Source organism: Mastigoproctus giganteus, chromosome 3, assembly GCF_048544385.1.
Source record: "Mastigoproctus giganteus isolate SK-2022 chromosome 3, ASM4854438v1, whole genome shotgun sequence".
In the NCBI taxonomy this organism is placed as follows: domain Eukaryota; kingdom Metazoa; phylum Arthropoda; class Arachnida; order Uropygi; family Thelyphonidae; genus Mastigoproctus; species Mastigoproctus giganteus.
The window spans coordinates 65,807,744-65,832,083 of NC_143577.1; the positions used below are offsets into that span (position 1 = coordinate 65,807,744).

The 24,340-nt window shown below is 36.3% G+C and overlaps 1 protein-coding gene across 1 annotated transcript in view; it reads left to right on the forward strand.

Annotated features, from left to right (window-relative positions):
- LOC150088053 (WD repeat-containing protein 17-like) overlaps positions 1–24,340 on the forward strand; it is a 350,289-nt gene that overhangs the window by 119,461 nt on the left and 206,488 nt on the right. Inside the window, exons 8-9 of the mRNA XM_090369994.1 lie at positions 17,757–17,843; positions 24,094–24,182. Coding sequence (XP_090226120.1) covers positions 17,757–17,843; positions 24,094–24,182 — 176 coding nt within the window. The remainder of the gene's footprint in view (positions 1–17,756; positions 17,844–24,093; positions 24,183–24,340) is intronic.

The following is a 24,340-nucleotide window of genomic DNA, read 5'->3' on the forward strand; positions in this document are numbered from 1 at the left end:
GCTAAAATGCTAATTTCGTGGCACCTCCGTAGTGGGCAGGAGCAGCAGTGCATAGCACATGCTTCTTGATTAGACCTGGGTTTGAGCCCGTGACCACCAAGTACGGAGGATGTGGAAAGGTTAGGGAATGACCACTGCATATCCCTGGAGCAATATGGCCTTAGTTGCTAATGCTCCTAAAAAAAAAAAAAGATAATTTCGTGGGGAAGTAAAATCCCAGGGACTGGTATTTTGGGGACAAAATACAGTGAAAATGAGCCTTATGATGAGAAAATGAACCTCACATCTGCATGGGGAGAATTTCTAGACTTCTCAGCAGTAGTCACTGGATTGAAAGTCCGATTCCCAACAAAAGGAATCTCCAGACAGCAATTGGCTCCGCAGTTATAAGGTTCAGATTTCACCTTAAAGTCTGTTTCTTAATTGTCGTTACTTTCTTTTCTCAAACGATGATCATTTAATTTCTCTTCGTTTTATGAATATTATATCCACGATGTTCGTCAATATCTGATCGAGTAACGACCTCTTGCTGTGCATTAACCAGACTAATAAAGGTGGGATAGTATTGCAACTACTGTCTTTACCTGGTGTGGTGCCAACAAATGTGCGCTCGAAAGAAGAGGGGCATCATTATGCACAGGGTGAGTTTCACACCACAAGTATAGTAATGACAAAAAGTATAAGGTGACTTGGTGAAGCAATAGTCTTCAAAGGCAAATGTAAAGTAAAAATTAAGACTTTTTACAGGTGCCATATACCCTTGAGCCAGTCTTGACTTAGAGCATCTATACATCAGTTATTTAATCATTAAGACTGAGCTGTAATTTAAAAGTATTTATATCTCTACTATCCATATGAAGACCATTGTTCAACCTGTTTTAAAGGATTTTTTCCAGTAGGCCGTTCACTGTTCCCTCCTCTTTTTTTTGTGAATTTTGCTAATTAGGTGCAAATTGTAAAGAGGTGTTCTCTCTTTCTCTCTCTCTCTCTCTCTCTCTATATATATATATATATATATATATATATATTAGTCAATTTTATTTAATGGTATCTATCTGTAGGAAATTAGGTGTATAAGGACCAAACTAACAAGTTAGTAAAAGTAAACTAGCTTTAGCCTGGTAGGCCTATATAAAATTATATTAATGAAACTGGAAATAAAAATAAAAAATAAAAAATGATGATGAACAATGAAAATAACAATAAAAAATGATAATAAACAATGAAAATAAAATTGTAAATAACATTCTTTCACTTCGTCGTTGGTCTGCTACTTCTTTGGGGGCTGTGAGCAGACCGATAGCCAGACTAAAAGAATGTGTCATACCTACCCGTTTCTGTTGTCCCCATTCCAGTTTTGACTGATTTTAATTTTTAGGTGGTTGTATAGAAATTAATAAAAATTAAATGGGAAGTGCTAATAAATGAGAAAAGATAATATGGGTTAAATTTAAATTTTGTAAAATATGTGTTAAATTTAAATTTTGTAAAAATAGTGTCAGAATCAGCAAACTGGGATAGGCAACACAAAGCCCAACGGGTATGTATCAGATTAAATGAGAATAGTTTCTTACTTCCTTCTTGTACTGTGGTTGTCAGATTGAAAAGGGATCAATTCCTGCCTTCTGGTTATTTTATGTGTGCTGATTAAATGATACTACGCAGCTGTGCTTTTCATTGACTATGGCGTGATGGTAAAATTGCTGTAGGCAATATGGCATTTGCATTGACATAGGACATATTGCCTACAGCAATTTTACCATCACACCATAGTCAATGAAAAGCACAGCTGCGTAGTATCATTTAATAACGAGAAATAAAATAACCAGAAGGCAGGAATTGATAAAATAACCAGAAGGCAGGGATTGATCCCTTTTCAATCTGACAACCACAGTACAAGAAGGAAGTAAGAAACTATTCTCATTTAATCTGATACATACCCGTTGGGCTTTGTGTTGCCTATCCCAGTTTGCTGATTCTGACACTATTTTTACAAAATTTAAATTTAACACATATTTTACAAAATTTTAATTTAACACACATTTTACAAATTTTAATTTAATACGTTATCTTTTCTCATTTATTAGCACTTCCCATTTAATTTATATTAATATCTTTACAATCACCTAAAAATTAAAATCAGGCAAAACTGGAATGGGGACAACAGAAACGGGGTAGGTATGAGACATTCTTTTAGTCTGGCTATCGGTCTACTCAAAGCCCCCGAAGAAGTAGCAGACCGACGACCAAGTGGAAGAATGTTATTTACAATTTTATTTTCATTGTTTATTATCATTTTTTATTATTTTCATTGTTCATCATCGTTTTTTTATTTTTATTTCCATTTTCATTAATATAATTTTATATAGGCCTACCAGGCTAAAGCTAGTTTACTTTTACTAACTTTTTAGTTTGGTCCTTATACACCTAATTCCCTACAGATAGATACCATTAAATAAAATTGACTAATATAATTTCATACACTTATAATGCCTAATTGCCCTATGTGCAATAGCATTAATGTTGCACACCTGACAGGTGTTTATTACAGTAAACTTTACCAAATATCATTTTTATAGTCTTCAGTAAGAACACAATATATATATATATATATATATATATATATATATATATGTTGTATATAGCAATTAATATTGAAGACAATTCAAGATAGATTGAGCTGGTTTATGGACCCAGGGCACTGCTAGTGATAGCAGAAATACCTATGGTGTTAATCCTGATGCATTGAGAGAGTAATCAGGATTAGCATCACGATTGAAACCATATGTAATAACAACAATCCCTTTTTACATTAGCATCAGTAGAGGCATATGATGCAAGAAAGCAAGCTTATGCAGTATCAGCCAAAAAAAAAAAAAAACCACTCCCATTTCACTCCCCCTTCATTCGAAATACCTGTCCAGCTGAGCCTTAAATTTATTTAGGCTAGCAACTTCAATTACAAGGGTTTGAAGTCAGTTCCACCAACCAACCACCGGCTGGCTAAAGGCAAATTTCCGCACATCTATCCTACATCTGTATTTCCTCAATTTGAATTTATGCCCTCTCAGGTGATTATTCTGAACAAGAGGAAGAATCCCATCGGCATTGAGCATGCTAAACCATTCAAGGCTTTATACACCTCTATCAGATCACCTCGCTGGTGCCTAGTCTCCAGACACTATAATTTGCAAAACTTAAGCCTTTCTTCGTAAGAGCAACCCTTTCTTCCATTCACTAATCTTGTTGCCCTTCTCTAAACTTGTTCCAGCAGCTCTACATCCTTCTTGAAATGAGGCCTCCAGACCTGTATACAGTACTCAAGGTATGGCCTAACCATTGTCTTATACAAGGGAATAATCACCTCCTTATCCCTGCTGGAAAAATTCCTATATATCATTGACAAGACATCACGATCTACATGTTTGTTTGTTATTTGGTTTTTAGGATTGATTGATTTGGTAGTTGTTGGCGCATCGGCTTCTGTGGCCATATTGCACCTCCCAAGGTTTTTGCGGTACTTTGATCCAAGCCCGAGGCGGGAATCGAACCCGCGACCTTTGGGTTGCCGGGCAGGTACTTTACCCACTCGGCTAGCCCGGTCGGCAGTTTTTAGGAGCATTAGCAACTAAGGCCATATTGCTCCGGGATATGCGGTGGTCATTCCCTGACCTTTCCACATCCTCCGTATTTGGTGGTGACGGACTCGAACCCCAGTCTAATCAAGAAGCGTGTGCTACACACTGCTGCTCCATCCCACCTGCCTACGGAGGCACCATTCATGATCTACTCTTGCAGCCCATCTGCACTGCTCAGAAAATTTCATATCTGCCTGCACAATTACCCCCAGGTCCATTTCATTCTCTACCACTGTCAGTGTAGTACCACAGAGTTGATACGTTACTCTGGGATTACTGCTTCCCATATGTAGTACTTTACATTTGTCAATGTTAAACTTCATTTGCCACCTCTCAGCCCATCTACTCAACCTTTCCAGATCCTGTTGCAGCAGCATACTGTAAGTGGTGTCCTTAACAACCCTGTCAACCTTTGTATCATCTACAAACTTGGACATTAAGCTTGATATACCATCATCGATCTCATTTATAAATACAGAAAACAACAGTAGACCCAACACTGAACCCCGAGGGACTCCACTAATAACATTAGTCCACGATGAGCAGTGTCCATTGATTACCACTATCTGTCTACTTCCCCTCAACCATCCCTTTATCCATAGCAGCAATTTGCCTCCAATGCCACACTGCTCCAATTTGTGCAGCAGTCTTCCATGTGAAACAGTATCAAAAGCCTTTCTAAGATCCAAATATATATAATATCAAAGTTATTCCCTGCATCCAGTTCTTTTGTGACTGAATCATAGTATCCAATCAAATTGGTCAGGCAAGACTTTCCTTTAACAAAACTATTCTGTGTCCGAGCTATACCTGAAGTCTTATCTAGATGATCCTGCAGTGCTTCTTTAACCAGTGCCTCCATTAATTTTCCTGGAACAGAAGTTACACTCACAAGTCTATAATTTCTTGTTTCAGCCTTTGATCCTCCTTTGTGAATTGGAATCACATTTGCACATCTCCAATCTATGGGTACCTCCCCTGAGTCCAAAGAAGCTCTCATAATTATGGCTAAGGGTTTGCTTGCTTCCTTTTCTGCTTCCTTTAATATAACTGGATAGATCCCATCCACCCCAGGTGCCTTTTTTATGTTTATCCTCAACAATTTCTCCTCCACTTTCCTCTCAGTTATTACAAAATCATCTAACTCACTGCCAGAGATTACTTCACCCCTTCCTGAATAATTCCTCATGTGTGAATGTATATGCAAAATACTCGTTTAGATTGTTAGCCACCTGAGCAGGATGCTCAACTGTTGAACCATCAATATCCAGTGGACCAATCTGATTCATCCCTTTCCTTCTAGAGTTTATATAGGTAAAGAACTCTTTTCTGTTTTTCTTTGCATCCTTTGCCAAGGATTTTGTCAAAATATGCTTTTGCCTGCCTGATCTCCTCTGCGACTTGGTTACAGACCAGCTTATATCTATCATAGGCTTACGTGTCACCCATTAATTTATATGTATCCCATGCATTTTTCTTCTCTGCCATATGTCTCATTAGTTCATCTGACATCCATTTTGGCCTAAACCTTGAACAATATTTCTTAGTTGGCATGTAAAGCCTAGTAGCTTCCAAGATAAATTCTTTGAATGCTTCCCATTTTGAATTTGCTGTTAATAACATAATCAGTTGGTCCCACTGTATAGAATTTAAATATTGTCTCAGACCATCGTAGTCGCCTTTATGAAAGCAAACACACTTCCCTTTACCCCTGATGATAATTACCTCTTTGAGTAAATCCCACTACAGCACACTGTGATCACTGCCACCTAGTGGTTCCTTTATCTGCAGATTCTTAATGTATGAAGAATCACTACTGATAATCAGATCAAGAGTATTACTCCCTCTAGTTGCCTCCCAAACATGCTGATGTAGAAAATAATCATCCAATAAATCCACAAAAGCCTTGCTAGTGTGTGAGTTACCAACCCAACAAATTTCAACAATATCTGGGGAAATTAAAATCCACCATTATAATACTCTCTGATTTACTGGCCCACTCTATTTCCCTGTACAGTTTCTTATTATACTCATCAGAGTCATTAGGCCTATAGCACACTCCTACTCTCAATTTTGATCTCCCAATGCTTATGTCACACCAAATTGACTCGACACTGCACTGTCCAGCGATGTCGACTGGTTTCGCTTCCTTGGATTTTATGTGTTTCTTTACTAATAACATAACCCTGCCTCCCTTCCTATCCTGTCTGTCCTTTCTGTACACATTGTACCCCCCAAATTCCAGTTCTGCATTCCTTATATCTGTGTGACACCACGTCTCTGATATCCCAACAATATTTGCCTTTGATGTTTTGAGCAATACCTCAAATTCATCAAATTTATTTACCAAACTCCTACAATTGGTGTACACGCAAGTATACATGCACCTGTTCCTATTCTTAGCTACCCTAACACAACCCATGTGTTTACTTGTACTGCAGTGACTCGCAGCAGTCTCTGAAATATCCTGCATCTTGTTTTCCAGGCTGCTGCTCATTCCAATAGAAGCAGTGCAAGAATCACTTTCACCTTTGCCAGTGGCTACTAGTATTAGCATTAGCATTAGTAGAGGCATACGATGCAAGAAAGCAACCTTATGCAGCATCAGCCAGATAAAAAAAAAAAAAACTTCCACTTCCCCCCTCCCCTGTTCTTTCAAAATACCTGTTCAGCTGAGCCTTAAATTTATTGAGGCTATCAACTTTCACAACAAGGGATGGAAGTCTGTTCCACCAACCAACTACCCGCTGGCTAAAGGCAAATTTCCAGACATCTATCCTACATCTGTCTTATCTCAATTTGAATTTATGCCCTCTCAGGTGATTATTCTGAGCAAGAGGCAGCATTGAGCATGTTCAAACCATTCAAGGCTTTATACACCTCTATCAGATCACCTCGCCGGTGCTTAGTCTCCAGAACACTGTAATTTGCAAAACTTAAGCCTTTCTTCGTAAGAGCAACCTTTGTTCCATTCACTAACCTTGTTGCCCTTAGCATTAGCATTAGCATTAGTAGAGGCATTTGATGCAAGAAAGCAAGCTTATGCAACATCAGCCAAAAAAAAAAAACCACTTCCACTTCACCCCTCTGTTCGTTCGAAATACCTGTCCAGCTGAGCCTTAAACTTATTTAGGCTATCAACTTCCACGACAAGGGATGGAAATCTGTTCCACCAACCAACCACCCGCTGGCTAAAGGCAAATTTCCGCACGTCTATCCTATATCTGTCTTTCCTCAATTTCAATTTATGCCCTCTCAGGTGATTATTCTGAGCAAGAGGAAGAATCCCATCAGCATTGAGCATGCTCAAACCATTCAAGGCTTTATACACCTCTATCAGATCACCTCGCTGATGCCTAGTCTCCAGACACTGTAATTTGCAAAACTTAAGCCTTTCTTCATAAGAGCACCCCTTTGTTCCATTCACTAATCTTGTTGCCCTTCTCTGTACTCATTCCAACAGCTCTACATCCTTCTTAAAATAAGGCCTCCAGACTTGTATACAGTACTCAAGGTGTGGCCTGACCATTGCCTTATACAAGGGGATAATCACCTCCTTATCCCTGCTTGAAAAATTCCTGTATATCATTGATAAGACACCATGAGCTAGTCTTGCACCCGTCTGCACTGCTCAGAGAACTCCATATCTGCCTGCACAATTACTCCCAGGTCCTTTTCATTCTCTACCACTGTCAGTGTAGTACCACAGAGTTTATACATTGCTAGTTGATACATACGGGTGGTTGGTAGGTGGAACAGACTTCCATCCCTTGTCGTGGAAGTTGATAGCCTAAATAAGTTTAAGGCTCAGCTGGACAGGTATTTGGAACGAACAGAGGGGTGAAGTGGAAGTGGTTATTTTTTATTTATTTATTTTACTTTATTTTTTTTTTGGCTGATGCTGCATAAGCTTGCTTTCTTGCATCAAATGCCTCTACTAATGCTAATGCTAAATGCTAATGCTCTGGAGTTGCTGTTTCCCATATGTAGTACTTTACATTTGTCAATGTTAAACTTCATTTGCCACCTCTCAGCCCATCTGCTCAACCTTTCCAGATCCTGTTGCAGCAGCATAGCGTCAGTAGTGTCCTTAATAACCCCGCCAACTTTTGTATAATCTGAAAACTTGGACATTAAGCTTGATATACCATCATCAATATTATTTATAAATACAGAAAACAGTAATGGACCCAACAGTGAACACTGAGGGACTCCACTGATAACATTAGTCCACGATGAGCAGTGTCCATATATTTCCACTCTCTGTCTTCTCCCCCTCAACCACCCCTTTATCCATAGCAGCAATTTGCCTCCAATGCCACACTGCTCCAATTTGTGCAGCAGTCTTCCATGTTCAACAGTATCAAAAGCCTTTCTAAGATCCAAATATATAATATCAAAGTTATTCCCTGCATCCAGTTCTTTTATGACTGCATCATAGTATCCAATCAAATTGGTCAGGCAAGACTTTCCCTTAACAAAACCATGCTGTGTCCGAGCTATAACTGAAGTCTTGTCTAGATGATCCTGCAGTGCTTCTTTAAGCAGTGCCTCCATTAATTTTTCTGGAACAGAAGTTAAACTCACAGGTCTATAATTAGACTTTCACCTCTGCCAGTGGCTACTGTTAATCTATTAGTCCTTGTATCCCCCCCAGGCTAGCAGTTTTCCGACCCACCTAACTGCCTTGATAGCATCACCATATATTCTTGCACCCTTTCTATTTAAGTGTATTCCATCCCTGTAAAAGCAGTCTCTCTTGTTAACAAGTACAGACCAAGCTGAAAAAAATTCTACCCCTTGAGCTTCGCACAATCTTTCCAGGGCCGAATTGATCAACAAGGCTCTCATCATATACTCCCTCCTATCGTGTCTGGGCAGAATTGCAGACACTTTCAAATTCAATCCTAATTCACGGCTTGTTTTCAACAGTGACCTGTACTTGTTAAGTAAATCTGCCAGTCTCCTACTCTTAATATCATTAGTAACATTATATCTTAATATCATTTCATACATAAGATATATGAAATTACTCCATAATATATTCTTGGTAATAGTTTCCCTTTTGCCTTCCTTTACCATCATTTTAATAAAGCACTGAATATCATAAAATATAATAGTTGATTGACAACCATATCAACCTGCAACAATATAGTTGCAGGTTACAGTCAAAACAGTCAAATACCCTCTAGCCTCTTTGGTGTCTCACAGTGTAGAAAGCTTGTGCCCACTGATTGGCTAACTACTGAGGTATTATATTTTTTTAATTGTTGTTTTGTTCCCTTCTTTCTTTTCATTTCTGACATTGTTTAATGTCATATTTTTTTAAACAATACCATTATTGACTTAAACACATGAGGCATATGTCCAGGACCTACTTTTGGTATGGGTTATGCAACCCCGGACTGCCTTAGCAAGGCGCCTCCGTAGCCAGGTGGGAAGGAGCAGCAGTGCGTAGCACACGCTTCTTGATTAGACCGGAGTTCGAGCCCGTCACCACCAAATATGGAGGATGCGGAAAGGTCAGGGAATGACCACCGCATATCCCGGAGCAATATGGCCTTAGTTGCTAATGCTCCTAAAAACCAGAATAACAACAACAACAACAACTGTCTTAGCACTACTATATTACCCTTCTTACAATTACTTTTTGCTGTTCTTAGATACTACTTATCTTATTTCTCATGCATGGTTAAGTTAACCGAAAGCAATATTCAAGATGCTATTTTTCTTCTATTTCTCACTTTTTACCTTCTCCAACAAAGTATAGAGTCTTTTTAACACTACTTTGTAAGTTTTCTATTTCTCCCCTGTGCTGGTCCATTTGCCTCATTTGTTTAATTGCCGACTTCCCCGTCACACGGGTAAAGTTTACTTTGACCTGTTTACACCTTCTCTCTCCCCCTCTCCCATACTTGGGGTTACTTTAACAGTTATAAATTTGCTGGGAACTGTCAGCTAACTTCTTTGGTCACCAATACAGCCTTGATATGTTTGCTTTCCTCAGCCCATTTCGCCATCTCCTGCCAGGCACCACAGTAAGTTGTTATATTTTGTCTATAGCCTTTCATCTTCATATTACGTTTCCTTTGTTAAAATTCATGTAGGGCTGTTTATTCAATTTTACTTCGATTGGAATTAATTGGTATTAATTTTATCTTAATTTGGCATTTTACTTTTATTTTTAATTATATTTGATTAGCTTCTTATGCTTGTTCTTTCTGGTTTCTGTCGGGTCAGCTATGATATATACGTCTGCTAACTATTTCTGCCTGCTACGTATATATCATAACAGAAACATGGGCCTTACTTCTTGCTGTATTTTCTTTGGTTTTGGCTGCTTGCCCTTGAAGACGTAGTTAAAATCTTAGGATTTAAAACATTAAGTACTATTTTTTTAATTTAAGTTAATTTAATTTTATTTATTCTGCTTTTATTTTTCAGGCACTATTTAATTTTTTTCATTATAACTACACCTGACTGGTCAGCTCCCCTTCTCATACTCTTATCTAATCTATGTATCTATATATATATATATATATATATATATATATAAAATATTGAGGATAATAATAGAAAATAATAGAAAAGGCAAATCAATCAAATAATATCATTCAGGGATTTAGGAAAACGCTAAGGATTTAAAAAAATATATATTAGCATTAGCATTAGCATTAGTAGAGGCATTTGATGCAAGAAAGCAAGCTTATGCAGCATCAGCCAAAAAAAAAAAAAAAAAAAAAGTAACATAAATAAATAAAAATAACCACTTCCACTTCACCCCTCTGTTCGTTCGAAATACCTGTCCAGCTGAGCCTTAAACTTATTTAGGCTATCAACTTCCACGACAAGGGATGGAAGTCTGTTCCACCCACCAACCACCCGCTGGCTAAAGGCAAATTTCCGCACATCTATCCTACATCTGTCTTTCCTCAATTTGAATTTATGCCCTCTCAGGTGATTTTTCTGAGCTAGAGGAAGAATCCCATCAGCATTGAGCATGCTCAAACCATTCAAGGCTTTGTACACCTCTATCAGATCACCCCGCTGGTACCTAGTTTCCAGACACTGTAATTTGCAAAACTTAAGCCTTTCTTCGTAAGAGAACCCCTTTGTCCCATTCACCAATCTAGTTGCCCTTCTCTGTACTCGTTCCAGCAGCTCTACATCCTTCCTGAAATGAGGCCTCCAGGCCTGTATACAGTACTCTAGGTGTGGCCTGACCATTGCCTTATACAAGGGAATAATCACCTCCTTATCCCTGCTAGAAAAATTCCTATATATCATTGACAATACACCATGAGCTACTCTTGCAGCTCGTCTGCACTGCTCAGAGAACTTCATATCTGCCTGCACCACCACCCCCAGGTCCCTTTCATTCTCTACCACATATATATATATTATCGCTTCTTACCCACAATCCAGATGACTTCAACTGGGGCCAACCACCCAGACTGAAGGCAAAAAACGACAAGAAGTTCTCTGTTTCTGTAATTATCAATATATGCTAAGTAATTTAAATCTAAACCAAATATAGTGATTAAAAATGATTAGGAAATATTAGAAATTTTAGAATCAAAAGTAAGAAATATAAGTAAATTATAAATAAATTATAAATGTACGCATATATTAATAATCGTTGACCCGACACTTTTGATTCTGAAATTTCTAATATTTCCTAACCATTTTTAATCACTATATTTGGTTTATATTTGGTTTAGATTTAAATTACTTAGCATATATTGATCATTACAGAAACAGAGAACTTCTTGTCATTTTTTGCCTTCAGTCTAGGTGGTTGGCCCCAGTTGAAGTCATCTGGATTGTGGGTAAAAAGCGATAATAATTTTTTTTTGTTTTTTTAAATCCTTAGCGTTTTCCTAAATCCCTGAATGGTATTATTTGATTGATTTACCTTTTCTATTATTTTCTATTATTATCCTCAATATTTTATACGCATTATGGTTGTAATGCATCATTGCTCAGCAACTGCATTGACCCATAAATATTAGTTAGTCATTATAATTATTAACTTTTTTATTACTAATATAAATACAGTAAACCCCCGCTATTCGCGGTATCTGTATTCGCGATTGCTGATTTAATATAAAATGAAACCTAAAAAAATGTGAATTTTAAAGCGCCGTGAACATTTTCCGCTATAAAAAAACATGGGCGTGGCTAAAATTATCTTTTCCGGTCAAAACAGCGCTCAGTGGGTGGGGGGAGAGGGGTGACAAATCATGAGCGTGGATATTTCTCGCTAATCCTTGTTCAGTATGTGTTATGCGCTTGCCATGGAAGGTTTCGTTGTTTGCTTTTAATTTATATGCTTATAAATTGAATAAATTTATCAATTTATAAATTGATATGCTTACAAAAGTGATAAATCTACCATTTTGCAGTGTAAAACAGACTTTTTCGAGTGTGTTAACGGAAGAAAGTGACTTTATTGTGAACAAGTTCTTTCTAACCCATACAAAAATATGGCTACGAATAACAAGGGAAATGTGAAAATATCAAAGAAGGTGATGACATTAGCGAATAAAATTCAGTTATTAGACAAAATTTCTAATGGTGAAAGTGTCTCCTCAGTGGCAAAACATTATAAAATCAGTGAGTCAACGGTATGATCAATCAAAAAATCGGAAGAAAAAACCCACCGTAGTGTCCGTGAAAACGCGCTAATTGCTTCAAAAATTTGCTCTGTAACTCGTGATGTTAAATTATAAAAAATGGAAAAGGCTTTAAATCTGTGGATAGAAGACCGAACTCAAAATAAAATTCCATTAAGTTCACTCATCATTCGTGAAAAGGCAAAACTCCTTTATTAACACTTTAGCGAAACTGGTGCACTGGCGGGATAAGTTTTTTTACTAGCAAAGGCGCTGGTTTGAAAGATTTGTTTGAAATTTCTAATAAATATTAAATTTAATATTAAATTGTTTCTTATTGTCATTTCGATGCCATATGCTTGCATTTCACTATGTACTGTCTATGTACATAGTCATATTATGAAGGTACATATAATACATATGTAGACAAAATTTTAGACTAGTTTTTCTTATATATTTCATACTTTGGAATGGAACCCCTTTATTACTATGGGAGCCATAACTCAGTATTCGCGTTTTCAGTATTCGCGAATAGCGAGGGTTTACTGTATATATATATATGGATATAGATCGTGCAGCCAGATATGAAGTTTTCTGAGCAGTGCAGACAGGCAGCCAGAGTAAGTCATGGAGTATTGTCAATGCTATAAAATAATTTTGCAAGCAGGGATAAGGAGATGATTATCCCCTTGTATAAGGCAATGGTCAGGCCAGACCTTGAATACTGCATACAGGTCTGGAAGCCTCATTTTAGGAAGGATGTAGAGTTGCTAGAATGAGTACAAATTGCAGCTTTTGGAGACTAGGCACCTGCGAGGTGATCTGATTGAGGTGTATAAGGCCTTGAATGGATCGAGTATGCTCAATGGTGATGGGATTCTTCCTCTTGCTCAGATTACAAACCTGAGGGGGCATAGATTCAAACTGAGGAAAGACATTTATAGAATAGATGTGCGTAAGTTGCCTTTAGCCAGTGGATAGTTTATTGCTGGAACAAACTTCCATCTGTTGTTGTGGAAGTTGACAGCTTAAATAAATTCAAGGCAGAACTAGACAAACATTTGAAACAAATAGATCAGTGAAATGAGAAGGGGTTGGTTTTTTTTTTTTTTTTTGGCTGATGCTGTATAAGCTTGCTTTCTTGCATCATGTGCCTCTACTAATGCTAAGGTTTGTAAAGTAGTATTCCTTTGCATAGTTCTAATGACCCAAAGAAACTTTTTACCAAGGCTTTTTATTTAAGATTTAAAAACAATACATCTCTAACGTGTAATATATCTTTGTACACCATCCAGTCAGAACATTACTGCCTACTGTACCTAATAGTAGGTATGTCCTCCTCTTGCCATCAGTACTGCTACATGGCACTACTGATAATAAATAAAAAAAGCATGAACTCCACAAGGGCTCTGGACATCGCAAAAAGTATGACACCAGAAGTTTGCTTGTTTGTCACTTATGTTTTATATATTTTAGGTCATGGGATTGTCTTTTATTTGTGAAAGTAAGATTGGTAAGTCATTGTGAATTAGTGATGGAGAACTCAGAATTTTGTCATTCCCATGGTTTCAGTCTTCAAATAAGAAGCATTTGGCTGACATAATGCATGTATTCACTAAAAATTTTTATATATATTACATTTTACGGAGTTATATATATACAGGGTGTCTCAAAAATATTGGTACAAATGTTTAGGGGAGGTAGGTAACATCTAAAGGAATGTGAATCACATAGGAACCCATAACCGGAAACTTCATGGGAAAGTAGTAGCAGAGGCATAAGAAGCAGAAATGACACAAGACAACAATTAGTGGCAAACATTTATTTGACATAATATTAACAATGGAGTACAAGGTGGATGCATTTCATGAAGTTACAACAGATGCTTGAAGGTTCCACCATGAGATGCGATGCATGCGTGACACCAACGCAGCATGGATTGGCGGACATGGTCGAACACACCTGGAGTTTCTTTGACAGTAGCAGCAGTGCAGACGAGTCTCGCCACGAGATCCATTTCCGTCTCCACAGGCGATTCATACATGATAGATTTGAGGGCCCCCCACAGAAAGAAATCAAAGCTCAATAAATCAGGTGAGCATGGGGACCAGGCAACGGGTCCACCACGGCCAATCCATCAACGCCCAAAACGCCTGTTCAAATGGTCACGAACACACCTTCCATAATGGGCAGGTGCCCCGTCACGTTGAAACCAAATGTTGCGTCTCACTTTTGCTGGAACATGTCAAGTAACCTTGGTAAAACTTGTTCAAGAAAGATCTGATATTTAGCGGAGTTCATGCGGGATGGTAACAGGTATGGGCCGACTAAGCAGTCACCGACCATACCTGCCCACACATTTATTGCAAAGTGATGTTGTGCCGCATGGGGGGGGCGCACACCGTGTGGGTTGTCGTGAGCCCACACATGAGCATTGTGCTGATTGAATAAGTCTTCCCGAGTGAAATAAGCCTCATCCGTGAACAAAACATAGGCTGGAAAATTCAAGTCTTGAATACTTTCTTGGAGAAACCACTGCGCAAAAGCCACACATGCAGGATGATCTTGGGGGTGCAGTAACTGAACCCTTTGGAGATGAAAGGGGTGTAAGGAATCATCGTGCCAGACACGCTGTACACTACGAGACACTCCTAAGGCAGAGGCAACGGCACGTGTGCTGGTAGTAGGATTATTCTGGACGGCATTCAACACACTTTCTTCCATGGCAGGAATTCGCGTTGAATGTGGTCTGCCCGCACCACTCCTGTTACCTCTAAATGACCCATAATCGCACAAATTTTGATGCACACACGCAAACAAATGGTGGTCCGGTACATGTCTGTCTGGGAAGCGTTCTCCATAAATTCATTGAGCAGCTCGTCCATTGCCCTCTGCTAATCCATACACTAGGTGCATGTCTGCCAGCTCACAGTTCGTATATCGATGCATGCTCTTCGTGCGGCGACTACTGTTTGAATGAGTAAACCAGAAATTTTCCCTCTCGCGAACTGAAGAACAGCACCGTGACTTACGGTGATGTTTCCGGTTATGGGTTCCTATGCAATTCACATTCCTTTAGATGTTACCTACCTCCCCTAACATTTGTACCAGTATTTTTGAGAAACCCTGTGTATACAGTAAACCCTCGTTAATCTGGTTGCAGTTAATCCAGATAATTCTGATCGAAATATCAAAAAATTCTGTTCACAGTTGAGTACTTCGAAAGGCACAACGTATTTAGGAAGGCAGATGAGTTACTCCGACTGCGTGATGACTGACTGGGCAGAAAAAGACAGAACATACATTACATTGTCTTGCCTGTTGTTCAGTATCATTGTTGACTCTGAGTCGGATGAATGTTATTGCTTATGTCGCTTCATTTGCAGATTTCTTTATATGTATATATCTACATAAGTTCCAACATATTTTATATAATTACGGGTTTCAAAGAATTGAAAAGTGGAATAAAAAGAAAACTCGTTACTTTAACTATCATCAACAAGCTCAAAGTGATAGAACAACTTGAAAATGGTGTACCTGAAAAAAAAAAAAAAAATGCTAAAGAATTTGATATTGACCAACAGACGGTCAGATATCAAAAAACAAAAAAGAATCTATAAAGGCATTTGCTTTAAAATTCAATGTGGGGAGTGATAAAAGCAGTGTATTAAATAGACAGACATTAAAAAAAGTCAAAAGAAGTGTTGCTGGAAGAAGCTGTATTTAGTTGCTGTGAATACCACTTAAATACAGTGTTTTTAAATACAAATTATGTTCTTAAATACAAATTGTATTCAAATTGTGTACAAGAATACAAATACAAATTTAAGAATACAAATTGTGTTCTTAAATACAAAGTTGCTGTGAATACCAGTTTTATACATTTATCAGGTAACGGTGGCATTGCACGCCAGTGCAATGCCACCGTTACCTGATAAATGTATAAAAAGACATTACTGTACATTTATCGATCTGTTGATGGATAAATGTACAGTTTTGTCTTTTAATAGTTTTTAAATAAAGGCTGTACAGTGATATATTTTTTTTATTTATTTTCATCAGCACTACCTACATATCATTAAATTTTCCATTTATTTGTGTTCTAATCCCTTTTTTGTCTTTCAGGGCTATCTTTTGCTCACTACTCTGGATTATCACTTAATCTGAATGACCTCCCCACCCCAAATTAATCCGGATTAGCAATGGTTTACTGTATATATAACTTTATAAAATCCGACAGTTTACAGTCTGGAATTCCTTAAATTCTAACACATTTTACAAAAAAAAAAAAAAAATCAACATTTTACAATCTGAAACTATTAAGAAAGCAATCTGTCATTCTTATTACCAGTCACATTTGTCTTTAAGAATCCATGCAAAAAACAGAGTGACATTTCTTTCATTATAAGTTTCTTGAAGCTGTTTGCCACCAGGAGGATTTAAAACTGCACAAAAAGTAGATCACCAATAATGCAGTAGATAATGCAATTCTCTTAATTTTCACAGCAGAACAAACTTTAATTTGGAAAGAGTTTCCCTGGTATTGCACTACTTCAAAAACACTTGATCCCTCCAAAAGATTAATTGAGCATTTTTTTTTAAAGATGAGACTGCTATGACAGCCTGTTTCAAAAATAATTGGTTTCTCATTAGATATTAAGTGACCCCTAGTGACAACACACAGACAAAACATTTGTAAAGAAGTTGTTCAGTATGTAAAATCAGTTTTCAAAGTTGTAAAATAGCTAAAGCTATCTGTTGAAAGTAGTGCAGTACATGCCAGCTCATTATAAGAGGGCGCCTCCGTAGCCAGGTGGGAAGGAGCAGCAGTGCGTAGCACATGCTTCTTGATTAGACCGGGGTTCGAGCCCGTCACCACCAAATACGGAGTATGCGGAAAGGTCAAGGAATGACCACCGCATATCCCGGAGCAATATGGCCTTAGTTGCTAATGCTCCTAAAAACCAAATAACAAACAATAACAAACTCATTAAAAGAGCAAGTTTGTTCTGCTGTCAGAATTAAAATCATTGCATTATCCATGCATTTTACATAATGCTGCCTACAGAAACAGATGAAAAGACAAAATAGTCATTATAAATGTTTACAGATGTAAATTAGTTCAGTTATTTATGATTAATATTTATTGAAATGTGCTCCTCTAAAACTGCTCAATCACTAAGTATACCTCTTTAAAATCCAGTACTTCTCCTCCAATGCTGGATTTTAAAGAGTTTACTGTATGTGATCCATTGGCAAAATACTTTTAGAAGAAAAACAAGCATTTTATATATTATATTAAAGTAGATCACCAATCACATGTGAGAGTCACTTAGTGATTAACTCTGTGTAAGATAAGATTAATTTATTCTTTTGGAAATAAATGTATTATATCTGAATTTTTTAGAAACTATGAGTAGTTATATTGCAAGCTTCACTTTCTCTCCACTGTCCTGCCTTATAATTGTTATAATTTTTATTTATTTTTTTTTTTATTTGGTAGCATGATTCATCAAGCAGATGGAACTCTTTTGCAAACATTTAAACACCCTGCTACAGTTTATGGATGTGACTGGAATCCAAATAATGAGTAAGCTATTTGAATTCATAAAGAATATGTTATATGTGAATTTTAAAACATTCTAAAATTTATTTTCACTATACAAGTTCTTTTCTGCGGTAGTTACAATAAACCAGTATTTTTAGTTATGAGTACATTTCATTAAAAAAATGGAATGGAAGAAAATAGAGTGTATATGTAAAGTCACCCCTTTACAGGTGCCAAAAAAAATTAAAGCAAATAGTACTTCAGGGAAGCATGTAAATATGAATTTTGTTTATTCCAAATATTAAAATAAAAACTGATGACTGACTGAAAAAAGACAGTAAACAGAAAAATGCAGCAATAAATGTCCGCCTCTGATGTACTCAAGAAATGGCAAATTCTTTTGATGTGTGCATCCTATTAATATGAAAAAGAAAACTGTGTGTGTGTGTGTGTGTGTGTGTGTGTGTGTGTGTGTGTGTGTGTGTGTGTGTGTGTGTGTGTGTGTCAGAATTAGCTGTTCTTTATTAGAGATATCCTGGTCACAATATTAAGCCAAAAACTGCCATATATTGTCAATCATAACACTATGCAGGAAAAAATTTAGGTTTATTATTTAACTTGTCTTTCAGTTCCTTCTATCAGTGACTATATGAACAAAACAGCTAGAAATTATCCAATACTTGTTTCTTCCAAACAAACAATGAATAAATTCTTCTAGATGGAAAAAATAATTTTTGACACAGAAACAAAAAACAGATAAGAACTGGTCACTAAGCCACAGAAACAAAAGGAAAATAAAAAGGATTCAAAGTACAGTTCTAAACTCTACCCCCCCCCCCCCCAATTCAGTAGAGAGTATTTCTAAACTGAGAAAAATGAGAATGTATTTAGTGAGAGATTTTCCATCTAGTACACAGGTCTAGAAATGAATGTTGACTGTTCAGACAAATAAAAACACACAAATTACTTACAGAACACCTGTAACTTTTTTTTTTTTTTTTTTTTTTTTTTTTTGTTAGCGCATTGGCTTCTGTGGCCATAATGCACCTCCCAAAGTTTTTACATTTTCTACTCTGATCCAAGCCTGAGGTGGGATTCGAACCCACGACCTTTGGGTTGCCAGGCAGGCAGGCACTTTACCCACCCAGGTAGCCTGGTCGGCCACCTATAACTAAAAGATTAAATAGTTATATATTTCAAAGTTCAGCATGCAAAAATTTACAACAGTAAAGTGAATAGACTCTCCATTAATACAGTACATGTATGCATTTTTAACAAACAGATTTCATATCAAAATCTATTATCTAAAGTGTGTTCACAGTAAATTTAACAGTATCAGTAAAGTCTAACTCAAAATTGGGCATAAACTCATTTTATACACGATGGTCCACTGTGTAGAAAATGAGTGTAAAATAATGGTCTTCTTTTATCTTGAAAGAGAATTATCTGTCATTAAAACTGAGTCTGCTCTTCTCAATTAACAATGACTGTTCACAGCAAGTATTCCACTCTCTCAAAAATAATTAAAGCTTTCCTACCTTTAAAATTCATTAGCTTAATTGTTCAAACATCTAATAATAAAATTCAATACAATTTATTCAATCCAGTTTATTCAGTTTATACAGTTCAATTTATTTAATGCAAACAAAAAAAATCTCATTATCCAAATCATCTGGCCCAGTCATCTGCTTCTTCCAACAAATGCTTATTTTTCAACTATAAACCTCATATACACCTTTAAATATAACTTGAGGTTTCTATTTAATTCCTTTGGAAATATTTCTCCAAGCAGATTTGGCTGAATGTGTCCAAAAATTCTATCCATTTATCACAGTTATAATAAGATAACTCTATAGTTAGTATTTTATCTAAAAATTCACCTATTATAGCAAAAAACAATTCAGATTCTTTAAAGCTCCATAATGTACATTTCTTACTCTTTAAACATTAGCACTCAAAACAGACTAGTAACAAGCAGCTTAACAATCATATGTACATGAGTTTATTATAATGTAGCATGCATTGTTTCACACATTATTTGAACAAGAGAGAGAGAGAGAGAGATGTTTTACAACATTAATTACAGATAGCAGTTGATTGGCATATATATAAATTAATAATAAAAACAAAGTAACAGCACTACAAGTATAATTATTCTTGGAAGAAATATAATGCATTTCATACACTTAAAAGTTCAGAGGGTATTACAGCACTTTAATGATAAAGTGCAGAAGTTGAAGAAAATCTTTCCTTTTTCTTTTTGTTTTCTGATATATCACAAATGTTATTTTTTAATAAATAAATTGATTGTTATGACTGAAAAGAAAACTAGAGTCCCAAAAGTTCATGTATAAGCTTAGTCATAATAAAATGTTTCTTATGTATATTTTTCATGCTGAATCTAATGGTGTCATTGCAATTTACTGTGGCTGCAAAACAAAGGTGCAACTTATTCCAGACTGTTTTGATATCTTCATGGATATTATATAGGTCCAAAACATAACAGCAGGTGAAACATAACATTGTTGGTGGCACCAAGTTTTGCAGTATATATTTGACCTATTTTAGAATATCTGTGGTTGATCAGGACAAGTTGTAGGCACATTATTTCTGTTGTGGTAGTTCCAAATCAGCATTACAGAGTTTGCTCTTGTGGTATCATAAGTATATGTGTTTTGCTACACCTTGAATATGGAGTTGGTCTGCAAACCATCATGACAATTGATATTTCTGCAGAGCTCCTGACATTTCAATTAAAAGAGTGGAATCTGTAGATCCCAGCTACAAGACTCCCACATGCAGAAAAACATATCACCCTACACATTTTAACACTATTGCAGAATCCCTGTGCTGTTGTTTTTATTTTATTGGTCTTTTGGGCCGACCGGGCTAGCCAGGTGGGTAAACTGCCTGCCTGGCAACCCAAAGGTCGCGGGTTCGAATCCCGCCTCGGGCTTGGATCAAAGTACTGCAAAAACCTTGGGAGGTGCACTATGGCCACAGAAGCCGATGCGCCAACAACTACCAAAAAAAAAAAAAAAATTGGTCTTTTGAAAATTGTAAATTGGTGTTAGTCACAATCCACATGAGTGGCATCTTTTCATAGATTGTTCAAGTAAAAGCTTGAAAGCTGTGTTGCTTCACATTGTGAATATATACCCATTGATTACTGTTGTGCAGCCTGTTCATATTAAAGAAGATTGTTGAAATCTGAAACATATGTTATAGAAGATCAGGTAGCATCAGTATAAATGGGATGTCTGTAGAGACTTCAAAAATTCTGGGGGTTCTTCTGGAGAGGTGGTTTAATTAAGTTTCCTTGCTTTCTCTGCCTCTGGGACAACCTGGAAGATTGGCGCTACAGTAAAAATGAATGATCTACCAGAATTGAGTTGTAGTCTGGCACACAATCTACTAATCAACCCCGTGGTTCCAAGAAATATTCTTGTACACACCACTCTATATGAATTTTGGTCTGGTCAAACAATTTTTTAAAGCATTGAATCATCAAGATAACACCTTCAAGCATATACAGACTGTTTCCAAATTGCCCACTTATTCAGAAGTGAAAGGTGACATATGTATTGGTCAGATGTTATGAGTAGTTTCACATGGACGAGTGCTGACCGGGCTAGCCGGGTGGGTAAAGTGCCTGCCTGGCAACCCAAAGGTCACGGGTTCGAATCCCGCCTCGGGCTTGGATCAAAGTACTGCAAAAACCTTGGGAGGTTATGGCCACAGAATCCAATGCGCCAACAACTACCAAAAAAAAAAAAAAAAAAAAAAAACATGGACGAGTGTGACAAGCCTCAGAAATAAATTGTGGTATTTTTTATCACACAGAAAATTAGTATTCCACTGAATAATGGTTTAATAATTTATGTTATATATTAGTTTACAATAGAAAAATAGGCTTTACAGTGATGACAAGTTAGATAACACGTACAGCATTACATTTCAGGTACATTTCAAATTTGTTTAATTAATAATTTTTTGTAATTACTTTTATTTAATTATATAGCTTCTTAAATAGATACACTTCAAAATGCTGGGGTTTGATTGTAGTCTAAGATACGTTCAAAAAAAAAAATAAATGAATATTAAAAAATGTCAAATTTATATTTTTATCCAATTTCAATGAAATTTCAAGTAGCTCAACAAATGTTTCTAAAAGTATCAAATACAAAGTTTCATAAAATTATGTTTAATGGGACTTGAAATGTTACACCTGGATCATGCTGAAGCTGTAAATAGATTCAACAGTCTTGGCTGGAAGAGTAAATCTTCAATTACTGTCCACTCAGAATGAGTTTATTAACAATACAATTCATTCATTCAGAAAGGGGTCAAGATGAACTTGTAACTTTTTTTTTTTTCAAGAGGAGTGTTTCCATTTACAATGGGTTTCCTCAGCCTACAAGTTATTTCTTGTTAGGAATTTTTTCCCGCCATAAAGTGCGGTTCAGGGTGTCTTGGTCGGTTAAGCCTTGGGCTGTCATGTATTCCCATACTCCATCTATCCATGTCCTCCTAGGTCTTCCTCTTCTCCTTCTTCCAGGAGGTATCCATTCCAGTAGCCTTTGTATATCTGTTTTCTTGCATCCGTTTTACATGTCCATACCATGTTAGATGCTTTTCTTTGATGGTGTCAATAATAGTCTTTTTCACTTCCATTTTTTCCCTTATGACTTCTTTCCATTTTCTGTCTCTTCTAGAAGTTCCTGCTGAGCGTCTCCAAAAATCCATTTCTGTGGAGAGCAATTTGTTTTTGGCTTGCCTATTCAATGTCCAGATTTCCGCTCCATGCAATAGAAGACTTTGTACAATCGTTTGAAATATGTTTCTTTGTTTTATTTAGGATATTTTTGCTCCACAGAACAGAGTTTAACATGTTGATAGCCTTTCTGCTGTCTGCAATTCTCTTATTGATCTCTGCTTGGGATGATCCATCACTTTGTAAGATTGATCCCAAATATTCGAATTTATTGACTTATTTGATTTTAAAACCTGCAATATTTAGAACGTGTCCTGGTCCTGAAGACAACATTTAAGTCTTGCTAAAATTGATTTTTAGACCCCATTGTTTATATTCCTCAAACAATTGATGACATGCATCTATGCATCTTCCAAGTCTTGTGCTATCACCACCTGATCGTTTGCAAAAAGTAAATTGTGAATATAGGTGTTCGTTCTTATTAATCAGCAGTCCCGTTTTATTGCATTTTTTTGACCAGGATCTTAGGCAGATGTCGATATAAATTTTGAAAAGTGTTGGTGACATGCAACAACCTTGTAATAAGCCTTTTGAAGTGTGGAATTCAGGTGACAAAGCTGATCTCACTTTAATTCTGCATCTGTTATTCCTGTAAATTGCCTTAATAATGTTAATCAGTTGTCCATTGATATTTGCCTCTTCAGTGCTTCCCAAAAGAGTTTTCTTGGAACACTGTCATATGCCTTTTCAAGGTCAATGAAAACTTGTTATTTAGTTGAATAAATTTATATGAAATTTACTTTGCATATATATATATATCACATGTTTGCATTGAAAGAATGGTGGTCAGTTGGATCTCATAACCTTCATTTAGCATTAAAATGATAGGTTTTAAGTAATGGATCCTGCAGGCACAAACTTTTGTCCCTTTCTGTTCTTCCAAGTTCAGGAATTAGAGTGCCAGAACTATTGAATCTCCTTATAATAGGTATATTTTTAGGTGTGTTGAATATGTAAATATTCAACACACTTAATATGTAAATGAATATGTAAATATTCAACACACCTAAAAAATGGCATGTGTTATTAAGGAAGATCAACATAGGTAGTTTCCACCAGTTTTAGCTGGGTAACATAAAGTTCACTGAAAATTACAAGACTATGGGACATTTTATTTTTAGGCCTTGAAGACCACCAAGTTTGGTAATTGAAAATGGCTGTACAATAAGTTGCTATGTTTACCATCATAATACTACTCATGACTTTCTTCAAGTATCCAGTTTTTATGCATTATGGCTTCTCAAAAATATAAAAACTCTTTTGTACTCATTCATATGCTCATCATTTAAAACTTAGTAGGTAATAAACAAACAATATACATAAATATTTAATTCAATAAATTAATAAATACAAAATTTATTTATTAATTTTTTCACTTGGAGGATAATTTATCTGAATTCTAAGTGAAATCTTTTGCCAATGTCTTATGTTTTCAAATATGTTTCCCTTAAAATCATTCAATCTTATCTTCATAAAATTTGTCATATTCTAAAATTTACAGTGTGTTGTTACTTTCAGAAATATATTGGCTACTGCTTGTGAAGATAAACTGATTAGAATCTATTATGAAGGAAGTAGCAACATTCAGCCATTGAAAATCTTGTCAGGTGGGCTTTGATACTTTTTTTTTTTTTTTCCTAAAGGCAGTAAATATAATGTATTCCTTTTCCCACCCCATGCTACCCTACGTTTTTGCTTCCCTGAATCTTTATTTTCTCTAATGTAATTTTCCTAATGATTATTATATATATATATATTTTTTTTT